At 37.9% G+C, this 19,302-nt stretch overlaps 1 protein-coding gene across 1 annotated transcript in view; it reads left to right on the top strand.

Annotated features, from left to right (window-relative positions):
* LOC108571634 (AT-rich interactive domain-containing protein 2-like) overlaps positions 1-19,302 on the top strand; it is a 64,678-nt gene that overhangs the window by 28,858 nt on the left and 16,518 nt on the right. The window contains exons 3-4 of the mRNA XM_017933723.1: positions 6,567-6,664; positions 14,487-14,638. Coding sequence (XP_017789212.1) covers positions 6,567-6,664; positions 14,487-14,638 — 250 coding nt within the window. The remainder of the gene's footprint in view (positions 1-6,566; positions 6,665-14,486; positions 14,639-19,302) is intronic.

Here is a 19,302-nt window from a genome sequence, read left to right as displayed (position 1 = left end):
TAGTCAGTATTTCAAAATTGTAGGTTTTCTTGTGGTTATTAAATTTGTGTGATAAGTTATTTGTTTTATTTATTTTTATGGAAAAATCAGGAAAATTGTTCAGAATATTCTTCAGAAAGTATACGTTGCAGGTTATAACTGTGTTCAGTGGTTTTCATTTCATCATCACACTGGATGATTAATATGACGAGGTGAATTACAATATTTGTCAAACGTTGGCGAAAAGTATTCATAAATTCAGTGTCGTTACTGAATCATTGGTTTGTAATATAGCAGTGTAAATACACCTTCACTTTTCCGCTATTTTTAATATATGTTCAATGTAATATATTTTTTTTCTAATGCCACATTAGAATATTATAATGTATATCTCGTGCATTCACATTGCACTTGTATACAAATCTGCCTGGTGTTACACAGATAACGACTGAGCTTCGGTACACATTGTCCTCGATAGACGAAGATACCGTGCATTAACCGCTAATCAGAGGTTATCGAAGTTGAGGTAGTTCTTTATCAGAGAAAATAGATAGAAACGGAGTCATAACGTACTTTGATAAATCTCGCGTATCTCGGTGTTTATAGCAGATAAACTATGGTGTAGAATGGCCGATAACACATCAGGTAAACTGACTAAAACGTTCTGACTGTATATTTGTTATTTTTCCGTCTTTTACCCTCTATTTTATACCTTTTTCTCCCACCTTTCTTAATTTTCTGATTTCTTATCTCCAAACCGACTTTAACACCTTCAGTTCTTCACTTGTAATTAATCCTCGCAAATTGAGGACGTTGAAAGATTTATGGTTGAACTGCTTGTCCGCGCTTGTTGTAATTCCCTCGTAAAATAATCGGACGCGTACGCACGTTCTGCGTAATCCATAACAATTTCAGACGCTTTATCTTGTATCATAACGCTTCACGGCTGCTGAATATTTTACGGCTGAAACGCGGTAATTGTAGTTTAGTCAGGTGGAATTTTTATTGCGCGCCCGGGGAAGCGTTGCAACGAGACGCCATTAGTGATACGTAATGTTTGCCGCCTCGTCGAAAGTGAGGCAACGCGCGCACGGAATTCTGGACCATTTAGGTTAGAAACGTATTTCGCGTTGCGTTCTTGTAAAATTACGCGCTGGATTGACGATAAAATTGTATCAGGGTGAAATTTGACCCGCAGTGTTTCAAATTACTAGTTCGCATACTTACCGCTGTAGTGAAATGTATACTTTAGGGGAACTTTTAAAGGCGCTTTGTATGAAAATTAGTGTCGAATAATTTTTTTAAATAATATGGTGTTAAAGGTTGATTTTGACGAAGTATCAACGTGTTTACGAATAGAAATTTGAAATTCGTAATTGTCTTATACGTTATAATTGCAGAATTAATTTTTTTAAAGAAATTTTAGGCAGTTTACATGTAGCGTTAATATAATGTTAAATTATAAATTTACATAATTGAGTTTTTAATATTTGTTAAGGATTGATGTTGAAAATGGACCTTAAGGCACAGGCTAATATTGATAAACTGTAAATTATTAATATCGTGGTTTCTCTCTGGAGAATGCTCGATTGACATTTTCTAATTGAATATATACAGCACCACGAGAAATTTCAACGTTAGTTAATTATATATACATCAATCGCGAATGCACACGGTTTTCCTGTTGCAAGCTGCACGGAAATGTCGCGTTATTTCGCACATCACCGTTACCAATAATTTAAGGCCAGCTTACATAATGCCGCCACTATTAATTTCGGCATTTCACATGTTAAATGTCGCGCCAGTTTTCACAATCGTGATCCAGATTTCTTGAAGCTTCACGTCTAAGTTAATTTCGATGCTTGAAATCGGTTAAAGAGGTTAAATTGGCTTGTTTAAGCGCCAGTCTCCCATTTATTTATATTAACCTCGCAATTTCTGTTTAATGTATCCTAACTGAAAAATTTCACGTCATTTTAAAACCAATCATGTCTTCTTCTAACCTTTTATAACATAAAAAACGAAATTGTTAATAAATATCACATTAATTTAACATAACCTGTATGGAGAATACGTATTTGAAATAGGGCTAAAAGAAAATTGTGTAACGTATTCATTCCTCGCCCACTAGACAGTGGACTCTGTTTTCCGAACGAATAATCTGCTTTGCACCGGCACAGAATAATGAAATTAAATAGCCAACTCACGTGCACGAAATTCCAAGTTCGAGACTCATTAACGCCTATACGCCGTATAATTTTAAGCGCACAACTAAAGACGAGCACATTCAGATTTCCACAGCGAGAATAGCAATGTTACCGAGAACAAACTGTCAGCCAGAGATAGCGATCGTGTATGTACATCGACAATAGATCGAGTCTTTATTTATAAGTAATTTTTCGGAGTCTACGCCAATGTGAAAGTAGCCCACCAGGTGTTAAACACGCCACTAACGTTCCCAGAGCAAAGTACGAATTCCCTCGAAACATTTCTCTCTCAACAAAAAAATATCGAAAGCTACGCTTGGAAAGAACTAAAATAACCTCAAAGTTTGTTTAAGAATTTTTTTTTATAGTGAAACATAAAATGCTCACTTTTCTAAATTTCGTGGAAAACTATTTAGGTTCTTATTCTGCACACTTAAAACTATCCATTAATGGAGAAAGATTCAAGTGTTTGATTCTCAGATAGCACAATGTACTCCCATGATGCACCATTCAAATATGGCGTATTCAAATGACTCCTCTTCGAACATATATTTCACGTTCATTGACTAGCCGGATATTTATTGCGCGACGCGTTGCGTTCGAAGCGGTTTTGACGAGCGGTCGATGATGTCGCGAGGTCGTCCACAGCGGGGCGCCACATTCTCAATTCATAAGGTTGAACGTCGTGGCGACGAGAATAGCAAAGAAACGGGCGCGGATCCAGAGAGCACTGACCCAGTATGTCCGTCCGTCGTCGTCGTCGATTTCACGACGACTTCGTGTTCTCCTGCTACGTTGTTCTGTTCCCTATGATGAACACACACCGTGTACAGAGACGATATTTCATTATGTTTCCGCATGTATTGTTTGACATATGGCGTCCACGGTGGCTGTTCGTCGATTGAATTTTACTTCGCCTTGTCGTGTAATTAATACACAGAGTTCGTCGTAGTGCCTTCACGACCGGTGCACGTTGCGCGCTTGTATTGGTTATGAACGCGGCATCCCGCTATGCCTTACGAACTTAACCTCGAAACTCGAGCACTTCGAACTATTTGACGAGATATCACACGTTCCTTTTTTTCGCTCCTTTGTTTATTTTTAGTCGGGAAATGGGATGGAACAGAGTGATGAGAGGAGTTGAATGTTTTTAGGATGTTGGAAAGGGGGTTTGTTTTATATATGTAGAGGAAATTTTACTGGTCAAAGGTTACTACATACTTCTTTCACGATTCTTCGATACTCGAGTTACTTAACCTGACGTCTTATGACTGACTTTTGGCAGATTTCCATTAAAAAGAAGATTAATCATATTTATTATATATAAAGATATTATTTTATGCTAAGAATGTAACTAAATATTGCAAGTAGTGATTATATTCTTATACTTGTTAAAACGTGTATCGTATGAAATATTCTTACGAATACTGATAGTTTCACGTTACCGACTTCCTCGAAATTAACTTCGCGTGAAGTAAATTTTCTTGGAATTATTAGTCTCAGCATTGGTACCCTTTGAGGATGCGACTTATTGTATCTATATATTTCGGGCGTAATTGGCAGAGACTAACGAGGGACATAGAAACGCAAATTTTATCTCAAATCTATCTCGAACACACATTTGCAAGAAATGTTATAAAGAATAGTACGGTGCTAAATATCCATCGTGATCTAACACCCGGTTGTCGAGCACTTAGCCTCCGTTGTCACGTGTTCAATGTTGTGATGGAAATTTACGGGTAATGTGTAATCTGACCCATTCTCTTATTCTTCCCTCACACATGTTACATTCTTTTCTCTACATCCTTTTACCTCTCTTGAACATTCTGATATACTTCGGTACCTTTCTTTCTTCGTCATTCCTAACCTCTTTCCACCCTTCTCTTTCTTCCAATATTTTTTTCTTCCACGCCCTTTCGTCATTATTCATTTTTCTTATTCCACTCTCTCTGTAATCCTCTTTTCACAGTTTTCCTCTCTTTTCCTCTTTCACAATTTTTGCTCCACCAGCATATTCTCTCCTCTCGGCTATTCCCGCGACATGTGCTAGCGCGTAACACGAGTCGACGGTTATTTTTTCAGCGGTTGCTCCGGAGAAATTTATATCCCGTCGGGGCGTTTTATATCGCGGCTCGCTACCAGGAATTCCCGTGGTGCCTTGCTCGTGCCTTTCCCTCACTCCTCCACCCTATCTGTATTCGTTTCACCGCACTGACGGATCTCTTTTCTTGTATATTCGCTGGTATATGTACAACGGCGTCTGGTGCTCGCGGTGAGAAAGAGAGGATCCGGTGAGTTTTCGCGGACGGAAACCGTCGTAAGCTCGTTGGCCGGACGCCGAGTCGTAAACGAGCGCCTCGAATATTTCCCCGTCGATCGCGTTCTCCTTCCCCTTTTTCACAGTATATAACCGCGTCACGTTGCATCGTTTCGCGATACACCGCGATATTCCGCGAACGTGGTGCTATTTCTTATGGAGAATGGCAGACTGCGCTGCGGGAGCTGTGATGACTGTTGATTTGGATATATGTGACTCGTTGTGCTTTTTTTTTTCTTTTTAGGTTAGATTGGTTTCATGTGTAGGGCATGGTATTTGGTGTATGTTTATGGTTCGGTTGTTTTATGGGTAAAGTAGGTTTCTGCGTGGTTTTATTGACATGTTGTAGTTGATGGTTGTTATGTAGATCAGAGTGGACGTTTCGTGAGGTTATGTATGGAACAAGATCGTAAGATTTATGTACAAAATTTTCTTTCGTTCTGATAAATATTTTAAAAAACTTGCGGATATTTAAGAATTTATAAAAAGTATGTTCGGTGTGTTCTACGTTATTTTCTAAGCGAATAGAAAGTTAGAAATTTTCTTTCTTGTTTTTAATTTTGAAATATTGCGAATTTTATATAGCCTTGTTAAGTTAAGCAGATAGAATGTTCAATTTTGTTTATTAAAATATTTTATTGTAGCATTAGTAACTCACCAAAGTGCTTTTTCAACGAAAAATCATAATGCCTCAACATTATTACCCATATCTGATCACGTATACCTTTTATCGTGCAAAGCATACGATTAACATTCACGTGAAAGCGGTAGCAAGGCGGATGTTTGTCATCCCCAGAAAAAAATACGTTTTGTGTTTCTCGATTCGAGTTCGTGGAACCTTCGTGCGATATAATGGCTCGTTGCTGCATTTCTATCGAGAAAGTGGTCTGATCGAGTCACGATTTCGGTGTCTCCATTCTTTGCATGCTCGTGCTTAATATACCAGATTATAATGACAATTTCACCTTTACACTGCACTATTCAATTTTTTTATTCTCTTACATGCTGAGTTGATTTCTTTTATCATTTTTTAAAGTATAATTGCTTAACCTAACCTCTCACGGTACACACGTTACATGGAGAACATATTAAATAAAATATTTTTTAAAGTAATTCATTCCGTTTTAATGAATTTTTAATGGACTATTATAACTGTCACTCATATTCTGAATAAATATATTCATTTCACAAAATTATGCTCGAAAAATAGAACGAAACGAGCATTATCAGGGGATAATATGCGACTAAAAATAACCTGTCAGGAAGAAGCCATTAATTCTTAATGTTAAACAACCCCAAAACGACGCGTGCTTCTCGAGGACGCCATTACTATATATAGGAGACACCACTAATAAGAAGAAATAAAATTTGCCTGGTAAAGTTGCTTCGAAACGCGTCTCTGGCGAACTATAAATGTTGCTCACTATAAATACGTGGTTAAATCCTTCGGGGGTTGTAAATTTCAACCTCCTTACACGATATTCCTTAATAACTATGGCGGATCGTGAACTTCGATAGAATCGTTCCGTTTCGATCGTCCTATCGATATCGATATTTATCGATCCATTTTGACGTTTGATTTAGTTTATCGTTTTTCAAATATTTGCATGTTTCATGGTCATCTTTTAGATGAATATTGCAAAAATGTGTATATACCGGACGTTTCAAAAAGGATTTGCAAAACTTCGACATTCGTAAAATGATACTATAATATACTGGGTGGGTGTTTCAAAATTAATGTTAGAATGAATTTTAAAATATGATTATTAATTTTTTGAAATTACATTAAGTTAAGTTAGGTTTATTCACTTATTTAGGTAGCTTTTCAAATTCCAGTTGTGTAGATTAGGTTCAGTTTAGCTAGATTTTAGATAAATTCTAGATATGTTAGGTTAGGTTAGTTTATTTAACAACAATCAGTATTACTTTCACAAAAGCCATTGAAATACCTTTGAAACTTCTAAAATATTTTCTAATTTATCTATTCTTTTTCTTTTCTTTTATCTTTTAAATATTAGTTATACGTGGTGTATTGAAAAGTTCTCTGCCATTTTGTGTTTCAGGTGAATACCAGAAACGAGTGGGCATCGCTATGCGAACAATTCCATCTACCCAACGGCTGCGTGAACAGCGGGGTTGGCCTTAAACAAATTTACCTTAGGTAAGTGTCTAAGACGCGCTGTTATCATCAATCACCTTATTTTAGAAACTTGACACTCCGTACATCATTCAAGAAGCAGGTGATCCGTACACCTTTTTTACATGTATGTGTGTGAATAACTCTTGGATCTTGAATATTCTTGTACCACAATGTTGTATTAGATTCAATACTTTGTGACAAATTCAATAAGATTTCAGTTACTACTACATACATGTATATCCATGAGTGTTACGTAAATGTTATAACACTTGTATGGAGAATTTGTACATGAATGTATTTTTTTTTTGCAAAAAGATTGTGTCTACAAGTATGATGAAGAAATGAAGAAGACCCTTTGAAGATAAACTACATTTGTTGATATGATATATTCTGTTTCTCTGAGAATGTTACTGCCATATAAGTGTTCCCACTTTTTTTTAAGCACCCTGTATAAAGTCTTTTGCGTCTATAAATAATTAAGTAAGATTGTAGTGTATGTATTCATAAATAAATCAGTGGAAGCATATCACAGTAAGTAATATTCAAGAGTAAACGAGTTTGTAGTACTTACATGTTGCTGTAAGAAAATGAGTACAATCATAGTACATATGGCTATAAGCGTCATACAAGTTCATGAGTGTCCATGTGCCTATAAACAATGCTCCAAGTGATTTACACTTTCACGTGGAATCTTGTATTTCTGGATTGAATAAAAAGTCTCCTTATATCAATTTTTAGAATATAATGTGTAGTCTTATAGTAATTTCCACATGTAGAGCCAATTATAAATCTTTTTCATGTGTTGAGAATGAAATAAAATTTAGAGAATGGAATTATTTTAAATTAGTTAGAAATAATGATTGTTCACAATTACTTAGAAATTATAATTATTCAAAATTTCTTAGAAATTATACTTGTTTAAAATTAGAAATTTTTAACAAATTGTGGACTTAATGGCTCAATGTATAATTATCTAGTTGGGTCTTTAGAAATGTTCTTTTATTACATTCTTCAAAAGTAATTCAATTTGGTTACCCCCGCCCACAATGAATTAGATTCTCAAATTAAATACAAAGGGTTCATTTAAGAAGCAACCGAATCGAGACGACGTTAAACATTCTGTGACGTGTATAACGTTATAAATTTAGCGCTGTTGCGTTACTTTATAATTGCCCCATTTACTTAAAACATTCAAAATGTTCTTCAACATGTGGGTAGAGAATGTGCAGCTTTTCTTGGACCAGGCGGTTCATATTGGAACTTGTAGTTGCTGGTTGATACTTATCTCTAGTATCTTCTCTTCCAATCTTACACTGCTGTGTATTTCTTGGTCCATTAATCATGATTCTCTTCAAATAATATGGCTTGTTGAATAATTCTTTCAGATAATAAGATAACTTCCAATAGAAAGTTGAAAAATGTATTGGTCTGTTATTGATGGATATAATTATATTCCTGGACATGTTTTAGACTATTTTCTTTGAAAGAAAGAAAGAAAAAGGGAAAGACAAGAAATATTGCAAAATAATGTGATCTAAAATTCTCTGCTCTCATATAAATCACTTTCAAGACATCTTGCATTCTACAGGCTACTTCAAAAAAAAAAATGTCAGCACTTACATAGAAGTGATTGTACAAATACAAATACATGTGTAAATTGTTTACATAAGTGTTAACAGTTTTTGGAAGCATCCTGTATATTCTACAAAATACATAAAAGTACATCACACTTTCAAAACTTTGTTAGAAACTCTTACCTCTCTTTTCTATAAGAAATCACCTTTTGTCTAGTTTCACTATTACTGAAACACCCTGTATAAACTTATCCAAGCAACCGTATGATCACACTGGAAAAACCAACACACTGCTATTCTACAATTTCGATTCATTTTTCCATAAGAAATCACCTTTTGTCTAGTTTCACCATTACTGAGACGCCCTGTATAAAATTAGCGAAACAACCCTATGATCACACATTAGAACGGCCGTAGAGGAAAGCGTTTGGCGGGAAATGGTGGATGTGCGGGGCGTCTGCAAGAGAGTAGGAGAGCGGCGCGGCGACGTTTCGCCGGCACGGGCCGCCCGGCAGGCACCGCGTATCGGCTCTCTCTGCTACCTCTACGCCCCACCACACCACACACCAGCCAGCATTTTCCGTATCGTATAGTACTATACGTACGTTCGCGTTCGTTCGTTCCGTTCATTCATACTGGCCTCGAGCTGACGAGCACCCACGTGGTTCCTGAGTCGGTGTCCTCTCTCTCCGGTTAAGCTCTCTCCGCTGCAACCTTGTTACCGTCGTGCGCCGCTTGCAAACAAGCAACACGCCGGTCGATTGTACGCCACGACACGTTTGACGTTTCGCTCGCCAGCGACGTCTTCGATCATCCCATGATATACAAAAGAGGGGGGCACTATGAGTATATCAGAGATTTAGTATGGATTTTTAGGGATACCGGTCGTCAAGGATCGATTTTTTGCTCTTGGGTAGCTTCGTGTGTGGTTGTATAGTGTAACTTGATACGGTTAACCTTTTAGCAGTTTGACAGCAGCGTCAGCCATGTTTGAATGGCGCGCCATTATTCAGTATGGCGTCGCTCATAGACACGAGTGGACAGTTCGATTTTCATGAAATAATTTTGTTAAATATACAGAAGTGGAGAATTAATTACACTTTTTTCGTTCACGTAGCTTGGCTTGTTTATGGGACTTTGCTTTTTCTGTGCGTTTGTTTTACGAGATATTGACTCTCGTGAACAGTCAAAGTTTAAGTCTTATTTCGTTAATCTACCGTAGGCGGTGGTAATTATTGCCTTACACGATTTTACCGCTGTGCAGCCATTGATGGTTTATTTATAGCCACATCCGGTCAGGTTAGGTTTTGATTTTCTTCTGTGCATTATGAGTCGCTTCGTTTCTCACATAATGCGAGAAAATCGGTTGGCAGGTTAAAATAACACAGGTATTTCAAGTGCTTACACTTGGCGACGCGTGTTACGTAATTTGCTTAACTAAGGAAAGTATTGAATCACGCGCAATTTTAGGTACTGCTGGAATATTCTTGAAAAATATTCATTTCATATACTTTCTTTTTCTCCTTCTTTTTTTTTTTAAAGCTGCTCTTTACATTTATTCTTCTTATCTGGAGCATAAATCTTTAGATTTCAAATAACAATGGATCATCGGAGATACAAGCTATCTAAACGCGCATAAAGATAAGTATTCATAGGGTACTATATCTAGATCGTTTTGTTACCGGTAGGAGAAAATAAATTGCGCGGTTCGGTAAAATCCGCGCAGAGAGATGTAATCTTTTAACGTGAATTAAGTTGCGCAACTGCCGGCGTTATTCAAGCAGACCGTGTGTGTTACATGGGGATTTCCACGACTCTCTTTCTCCCTTCATCTTATGTTTTTATCAGTCGGTAAATCAGTCTTGGAGAATTATAGTTTCAAATATATAGTTGTTATAGTGTAAAATTGATCAAAGTACGATCATTGTAGTATAACAAAAATATCAAACAAATATATGATACATTATACCCTATACATTACGCTATACATTATTCTTGAAATACTACACTTTTAGTAGAATATAGTTGCAGAGTATTATATTCATGGATTGCTGCACTTGTAGCATACTATACACTCAGAATAGGATATTCGTCGTTACTATACACATGGGATTCTATATTTGCGAAATACTAATGAGAATTATTATAAATGCTATATTTTGTGAGAGTTGTGTGTTTCTAAACCATATTCGAGAGCTACTATACGAGTTTTCAAGCATTTCCGATGATCTGGCGAAAAAGTGTTTCGAACAAAATTTGATCAATTTTCAGTCGACTACAAGTTGCAGTAAAAAAATTTCCAAAGTTCTTTTTTTCCAATAAAAAGGCAAAGTCACTTTTATTGCTTACATGGCATTACATATTTTTGACTTCACGGTATTGTAACTGATGTCAACACGAGTTCAACCACTTGGTACACTGTGGCTGATTATCTCCAATCATTTCAAGGTGTCACAGGTGTTACGTGGGGACACCCTGTATATTATTCCCATAATTGATGAAATATAAAACGTTTAACACCCGTAATGAATAAATTAACAATTCTAACGAAGTAAATTACACACAAGGGTAAAAATAAATATTCACCCCAGGGGAGTATATATCTCTTTATTGTCACAAGTAACTTGTCACTTCTCGCAGAGTCACCTAACGGAGTTCAGTTGAATTCTATAAACGATAAAGCACACGGAAAGACGCACAACTCTGCGGTCTGTACTCAGGCATATTTATTATAGTTGCAAACTGCAAACAAATGTAAGAAGAAGAAAGATAAAAAACGGACGTTCACAGTCAGTCTCCTTGGCTAATTTAACATCGGTGAACGTAGCGCCTTCTCGACACCCACGCCTGAGATTTATCGATATACATAGAGGCCGTTTGTTTGAACAACTTCAAGCTTCTCATACTCCTGCATATATCGATTGATTAGCATCGAATGTCGAAGGTCGTATAACAGGTTATACTTTAACGTACTCTACACTGTACGCTACAATTAATATCTTGACCGTGTTTACGTTTCAAAATTAGTACAATTCAAATTAGAAAAAAAAAAGATGATTAAAACAGCAAGCTCCTCTTAATCATTTATTCGAAAAAACGTCGTATATACTTGTTGCCGTTAGAACTACTACACGCAGTGTTTACATTCGTACGCTAAACAAAAGGGGACAAGAACGCGTGCGCGTGTCACTCATTCTCCAGAATCTTTGACATGGTACGCAGAGCTTCCCGTCGGCGCCAGATCTGAAACGCGCGATTCATTCATAGGCGGGCCGATGCGATGCCGCGAGCCCGGGACACGTGATTCCTGTGCCTCGGACCTTACACTCACCAGTCTCGCAGCAGGCACCACCGCAGAGAGCCAGAGCCAGAGTCAGAGCTGACACATCAAGGCACGACACTAGTAGAATGTTTCCTACTATGTACTCCCGATCTATACGATACACAGAGTGGTTGCACGGACACGGGCCAGAGGCGCACAAGGCAGTAGTCAAAGTGTCTGGTGGTGCTCAGTGTGCAGCGAGCAACGGCCAATCAGGCTCTGGCTGGGTGCTCCAACGCCTGCACCTTCCGTACTCTACGTTGGTGCATGAATGGATCCACTACACCTACCCCCACCACTTTCTTTCGCCCACCCACGACACCGTCTCCTCTCCTCTCTCCCTCCCTCCCCCCTCTCTCTCGCTCATCTCTTCCGCTGGCTGTCTCTTTTCCTTGTATTATTATTATTATCTCTCTCTTGCTCGTTCTGCTTCTCACGTGTTCGAGGAGACCACCTCTCTCTCTCTCTCTCTCTCTCCCTCCCTGTCTCTCTCTCTGTCATTCTTGATCATCGTTGGTCTGTCGGTCTCGTAGCTGCCACCCCATTCACACGTGTCGCGATCACGAGTTCGTCGCACTGTGATGTCGACGTTCAGTCGAAAGGTCATACGTCTATCGCGATAGTCGAACGCCGATTAGTTGCACGTCGTAGATTCAGTTCGAAATCGACGCGTGGGGGCGCTGGTTTTAGCGGGATAAAGATGGTCGATGGCATGGGGGTCACCGGTAACGGACATTTGACGTGTCAGTGCTGACTGACAACTTCGAAATTTGTTGAAGTGTCTGCGATTAACTAAATGGTAATACTTGTAAATTTTTTGATATCGTTACATCAGCTACATGTCTCCCAAAGCACACTTGGCTACATATGTGGCATGTGATGCTCAAGTCCAAGATTATCTTTCAGATACAAGACTGATTAAGTTAATGTCAGATGTAGGTTATGTTATATTTCTATGTCGATTTTACTGTGATAGCTATTAGAATTACTGTAGTGCCTGATAAAATGGTAAATGTGCTATAAGAGATTCGTAGAGTTTTACGTTTCTGGTAGAATATAGGTTAGGTATACGTATTTACTGTGTATCATGTTAAAACGAAGTAAAAAGAGAGAGTCTGTAGATGCAATCTTACCAGAATGTTTCGTTTGGTATGAATTTTCGTAGTTGCTGGAAATACTAAAATCTTACATTTAAAAATAGTCGATCGTACCAATGAAATGCTACAACAGACGGCAATACTATGTGAAACGTCTAAACTGATGCATCGGTAAAGCAATCATGTTGTCCTTGTCAAAAAGAGGGAGACTCAGAATAAGAGCGCCGTGTTATCGACCGAACACAATTCTACGCCGCAGGTTGCCTCCAGTGATCCTCAGAGAAACAGTTTAATTCAATCAGTTTATATATTTTAGTATTATAATACTCGTACTAATATGTTTAATTAGTAGTATTTAGTATTATAATACTTATAATAAAAAAAATTTAAGAAGGAAAGAATAAAAGCATAATAAAACGTTAATATTTGTAAACTAACCTCTTTTGTTACATTCCTACAGAGGGATGGTAAGTCTCAGTAGCTAACAATGAAAATAAAAAGAGTGAAATCGGATTGTAAAAGAAATACAGGTTTTAGTTTCGAAGTATCTGACTGGTTAACTTGGTAACTGCACGAACCCTGATGTTTGTGCGCAGTTTCAGTTAAGCAGAATAGATTTGCGAACACGCTGAATGTCACGTCGGTCACCAGAGCTCGACTGTAAAATTTCTGTTAGGTCGCGCGTCGGTCATCGGTGACTGACAGTATTCCACATTATTACATTGTGAATAGTCTTTATTAAAATCGCACGATATTTCTATGTAATATGCAATGCAATAATATATGATTTATTGAAACATCTACAGTATACGCAATGAAGATTATATAACTAAATTGTCTTTCAGTAAATGGTTTAAAAAAATCTTTTAATTGATACATTGCTTTTTGACGAAGAAAAATTATATATATGCATTTTCTATGTAATAGTAATTAATACCAAATATGCAAAAGTTTTCAAAATTCTTTAGTAATATAATATACATATATAAGCTACACAAAACCTAACCTAATCTAATTGTAATTTTAACGATAAATTAACAGTGCATTTCACATATTTGCCTCTTTAAATTGAATTTCATCTGTAATTAATATTTTCTCTAATACATCCACGTAAATACATAAAGTCTTCCAACGTTTTTCCTCCGAACTGCATAGATGGAATACAAATAGACGCGTGGTGGCTCGATTGGTATTAGGGAAGGGAGGATTCGTTAGTCATCACAGCCGATTTCGGGCGCCCCCTACGAAAACCTTCAAGTGGACAAAGGAACGAGACACACGGAACAGTACGAGGATATAATGGACGTTGTCAAAGGCAAACGCGTTCGAGTCATATTTTCTTGGACCATTACCATTCGTTAAAGAGAACACAGAGGGCCACGTACATTTGTATTCCGTTAAGTTCAGCCGTCTTTTATATCCGCTAGAGTCAGGTACAGAAGAACGATTGTCTCCCTGCCGATTGTACATCCCCCTTTCTACCGAGATAGCTTTTTGTTTCTCCTACTACACGGATAAAACGTATAAATTTTAATAATGAACATTTATTCATCGATATTTTACATTATTGTACCTATAATGTATCATGGAAATGGAAATGATAGTGTTTTAACAATAATAGTGGAGATTATGTAGTGTTATATCTTGTGAAGTTGTGGAAATTATTTGTGATTTCTTATTTCAAGATTATCGTTACCCATTTTCATTGTATTCAACATTTCGGATTTTCTATTTTGAAGTTGGTGAATGGTTTTTTAATTGAAGGTTAAATTAACATTACAGATAGGAATATAATACATGTGTATTTCTTTATCTATTACAGCATTTAGTAAAGTGAAATATTATTTCAGGTATCTGGACAGGTACGAAAAGGTACACTTCCTGGGAGAGGATGGCCAACAAGCCGACGACGATGACGAGGATTCTAGACACAGAAAGTGGTCTGCTAGGGCATTACACTCTGTTCCTCTTACTTATAATCATCATCAGCACAATGTCGCAGGTAATTATCGCATCTCATTCTCCTGAAATTGGACTCTAGAGACTTTCATGATCCAGAAATTATTTTAATATATTGTAACTAATTAATACTGTTAGATTAAGTACACTTCTACAAACATAACCTCAAAAATTGGGTACAAGAATAGAAAAAAAGTAAAATAATAATTCTGATGTATTCAACAAATTTTACAAACTTAAAATTTCATACGTTCACTTATCTTTAACTCATTCCATAACTTCGCGTGATTTGGTATAACTCATTGATTATTCTTGTTTTATGGCTGTAGAAAAGAAAGTCTAATTCAGTTAAGACAGGTATTCTGAATGGTCATTATAATTACTTCATAAAGTAACACTATTTCAAAAAAACTTGTATAAAATAAACATTGATCAAGTTATCAAAAAGTGCATCCGAATTCCCCCAGTAAATGTATTGTCACCATTTTGTTCAAAATTAAACATCTTCCATTAACAGTATTATTAAAACAATCTACTATCAAACATTTCGATCGTATTTCCACGCTGACGAAATACATAAATGACCCGAAAGATGGCAGGGCTTATGCAGGGTCAGAATCTGTGCAATAGACCGTCCACTAGGCATTATTCGCATGAAGCGTAACGTATAAGTTCGACGCTCCCCCAAAAAACTCTGGACTAAAATATTAAACCTACATAATATCATTCCTCTACCTATATGATTCTTCTATCCATGGCGGATCGAATTCTTCGACCCGTCACCGTCGTGTGTTTCCAATCAAATTTTTGTCACGCGAAGCCCGCAGCTTTTGCCGGACCGACCGTTGAATTTACGATCGTTCTCGATAAACCGTTTTTGCCAACTTACGCCGTCGCGCATTTTGCATGCACGTCCACACGCTCGAACGACTTTCAAATACGTTTTCCACCGTGCATTGTTCCATTATTTTTCTCGCTCTTTCCAGCTACCGCTGACACATGCACACCTTCTCACCAGCATACGCGACACGTACAGGGTGTTCGCGTTATTACTAGCCAACGTTTCTTTCCTGGATAGTATATGTATACGTACGTGGAAAAAAAAAATTTGGTGGAAAAAGTTTCTCTATTTTTTTACGAGCAACGCAATTAGGTTATGTCACCTTGTTAAATTTGTGCTGGTTCTCGAGTAACGAATGAGACAACTTTTTTATGCGACGAAAGTGACTGATTTCAGTAAGATAATAATAAAATGTAGTTTAAATATAGTAACAGTACCAAAATCATATAAAGAAAAACCAGGTTGTGAAGACCCCGCGTAAAAGATTAAAAAGTACCATCGTTATTTAAAATTCACTGAAAATTTAAAGAAATAACTATCCTAACCTTAATTGTGTTACTAAAAAAAAGAAAACAAAAACTAGACCTTCTTCATATTTTCACCATTTACGAAAAAAAAAGAAAAAAAAAACGCTACTTAGAATATATACGAACACCCTGTATGTACCCACATGTGTTGACGCGTGTATACATGCCGAATGCTACGGTTCAATAATTCGCTACGTTAGCAATTTCCGTTTGTCAGAACTTTTTCGTCCAACGCCGTCGCCGCGGCCTAGTCATATTGACAAAAACGACCGCTACGTCGGCCAACAATGCGTTAGCGATGTAACAGGCTCTGCCGGTACGTTTAGGATGCACCGCTTACCGGTTATGCCCTAGAAAGGAGCACAGCCAGAGATATGTACGCGCCTATCGCCCGACACTAGTGGTTCTTTTGCTTTTACAACTGGTCGACTATCGGAAGCTTTCTCCGGGACAATTGAAAACTATGTCAGAGTAGCGGAAATTGGTCGAGAGAGGCTTTCAAGTATGTATTAATGGAAATACAAGGATAAACTTTCTTGAATATTCTTTCAAGGAGAAACACGGTAGTCCTAGAGTTAGTGTGACTTTTGTCCCTGTTTACTGTAATACTAGCTCTATCCCCACCATATTTGTGTCGCTTCGTTGGAGCGAGCCTTTGCACACGTGCGATTGATGTGAAGAACGAGACACGTAACCAAATTTAAAATCTTTTTCGATTTAACGATTAAAGTATTGATTTTTAACGAATTTTTCTCCATAGAATATAAAAAAAATCGTTTCGTCCAATCTTCAGAACAACGTATTTCACCGTTCCGCCTGATGTTCAATTATAAATTTCCCCTCGCGCGAAAAAGCGCTTCCTCGTGTAATTGCATCCTGCCCCAATTAGTTCCGAGCGCGCGCATTATCGTTCCGCGTTTCTCGGTAATTCGTTAACGACGATTTACGTATCGCCGTTAATCTCGGTCGAAATAATACGTTGCCTGCCCTGAGAGGGAGAGAGGGGTGGAGACAGAGGAGGAACTGGAATTGAAAAAAAGTTGCGTAAAACACGCACAGAGAGAACGAGAGAGTAGCGGGCGAATCGAACGCCAGTACCACTGGTCGTCGCTGAAGTGCGTCTGCGCGCGTGCTAGCAGGCAAGGGTGTTCGCTACTCGAGAATTGAGCCGAGTCGTGGAAACAGGTGAAAGCCCCGAAACTCGTTTCGCAAAAAAGTTAAGTGTGTTGCGAGCACATGTGCGCGCACCGCTATAAACGCAGCTATATATGCAGTATGTCGAGGCGGCAACGGGTTATTGACGTGCTTCTGTAGAGCTGTGTTGGGCGAGAGAGGCATATAGAGATAGAGAGCCAGTCTGGTTGGGAACAAATACGTACGTGTACACGATACCGACTATATAGATATATACACGTGTTCTGCGTGTGTTGCATACATGTACACATACAGCAGATTCGCAAGGCCTGTGTGTCACGGAGTGAGAGTAGAACGCGCACAACGTGTGCAAGATAATTTAATGGGCAATAATCATGACACACATAGAACCGCGCATACACCTCCGTGGCCGCGCTTCGACTGCCGGAACGCGGGTCTATATTTCGTGCGCATGCGTACGATCGACTGGCAGCTTTGCACCGAACTGCTCGCCCCCTACTCTTTCCGCCGTCTTCGCGCTTCTTTGTCGAACTCCCACTATTCTTTGCACTCTTTCTTTCTTGCTCCTCCACGCCTACTTCTCAAACGACACGGCGGACCGGGTACGTACGGTCGGGTGCTGAACGTTCGGTAACTTAGCACTTTCGGTCGCTTCAACACAACGTCGACTCGATTTGCTGAAACTCGGGATTGACCTGACACGGACACACATGACGTTTACTCACTTACTCGGTGGATTCGCTCAAATGCTATACGCTGCTTTTTGGATCAGCAGGGAGAGATCGTTACTTTCTTACCAGCTTAGATGTGTATACATCTAACTCTCGATTTACACGGTTTATTGTTATCGAGTAAATATACGAAGACTACTTTTTTACAAAAGTAAAAAGTATGTGAAAAACCATATTAAAATAAAACAGAATCGTGTAAAATATTTTCTTACTATTTTCCGACCGTATTAAACAGAAGCCGCGAGTATCGCGTTACGTATATGCCAGGGAAGTGAATTTCCATGTTGCTATTGTTAATTTTTCAAGGATCCGTTTTCTGAATGATCATTTACATACACGTTGCGTAGATTCTTCTCGATTGACGTCTTACTTTTAACACTGCAAAAACAATGTGCATTGTGTTAGTTCGTTGTACACGTTATGCAAGATAAAATACATTACTACGTAACCAATTGAACTATAAAAAAACTTCAACCTTTTTACAATGTCATATTCGTCTCGTACTCGATTGATGTAGTCATTGGACATTCATTCCAACACTATGTATATACTATTAAATATTGCATGTTTTTAGGTTGGGTAGTTATTTATCGCTTATGATTTTTTTTTATGCATTGTAGCATCACTTTTTAAAGTCAGCGCAGCCATGGTGGTGTGATTTCGCGATGAAATAATGGGCGTGTGCACTGCAAAATCGATGGCCCGCGTTTAAGGAGCGTATATCTGTACAAAGTCCTATCTTGTTCGGGGCGCTGCATGCGCGCGTTCATGCGTAACATTATATCGAGGTGTCGAAGTTTGCGTGACGCGCCCACTAAACCGTCGTTCGTTAAGCATTCGCAACGCGTAGTCATTGAATTGAACTTCGACGCCGCTGCGCCCGGGTTCACCGACGCTTCGTTCACGCTTCCGTTTCTTCTGCGTCGAGTTAATTCGACAAAAAACCGATTCACCACGTTCACGGTATGACATTTATGAAGAATATATCGATCGATGGAATGTCATTTTTTTACAAAATTTGTTTAAATTACGTCTTTCAATAATTATTTAATTTTTACAACAAATAATTGGCAATCAAAAGAATGAATATATATATATATATATTGCTATAATAATGTATATGATGTATATGTTAGGTTGTTAGATAGATAAAATGAACATTTTTCTATTTAGCAATACTTATTACGAAATAGACGTTTGAACAGAGTAGAAAATATTTCAAGGCTACAGCGACGCGTTAGCATATAAAAAAGAGCAAACATAATTTAACAACATGGAGGAAATTTAAATCTCAAAAGTTAGGAGGAACAAAGACAGTCGAAATGCTAATTATGCGTCCCACAGTAGAATCATGTTTACTCACATTAAAATTCATCGCGTCACTTAAATTCCCCTTACCAAAATTCAACGCCTAATCTAACTTTCCTCGAAACTCGACACTCTCACTCAAACT

Source organism: Habropoda laboriosa, unplaced genomic scaffold (genome assembly GCF_001263275.1).
Source record: "Habropoda laboriosa isolate 0110345459 unplaced genomic scaffold, ASM126327v1 scaffold40, whole genome shotgun sequence".
NCBI lineage: Eukaryota > Metazoa > Arthropoda > Insecta > Hymenoptera > Apidae > Habropoda > Habropoda laboriosa.
Note: the sequence above shows the minus strand (reverse complement) of the source record. Positions and strands in the feature narration are given on the sequence as shown.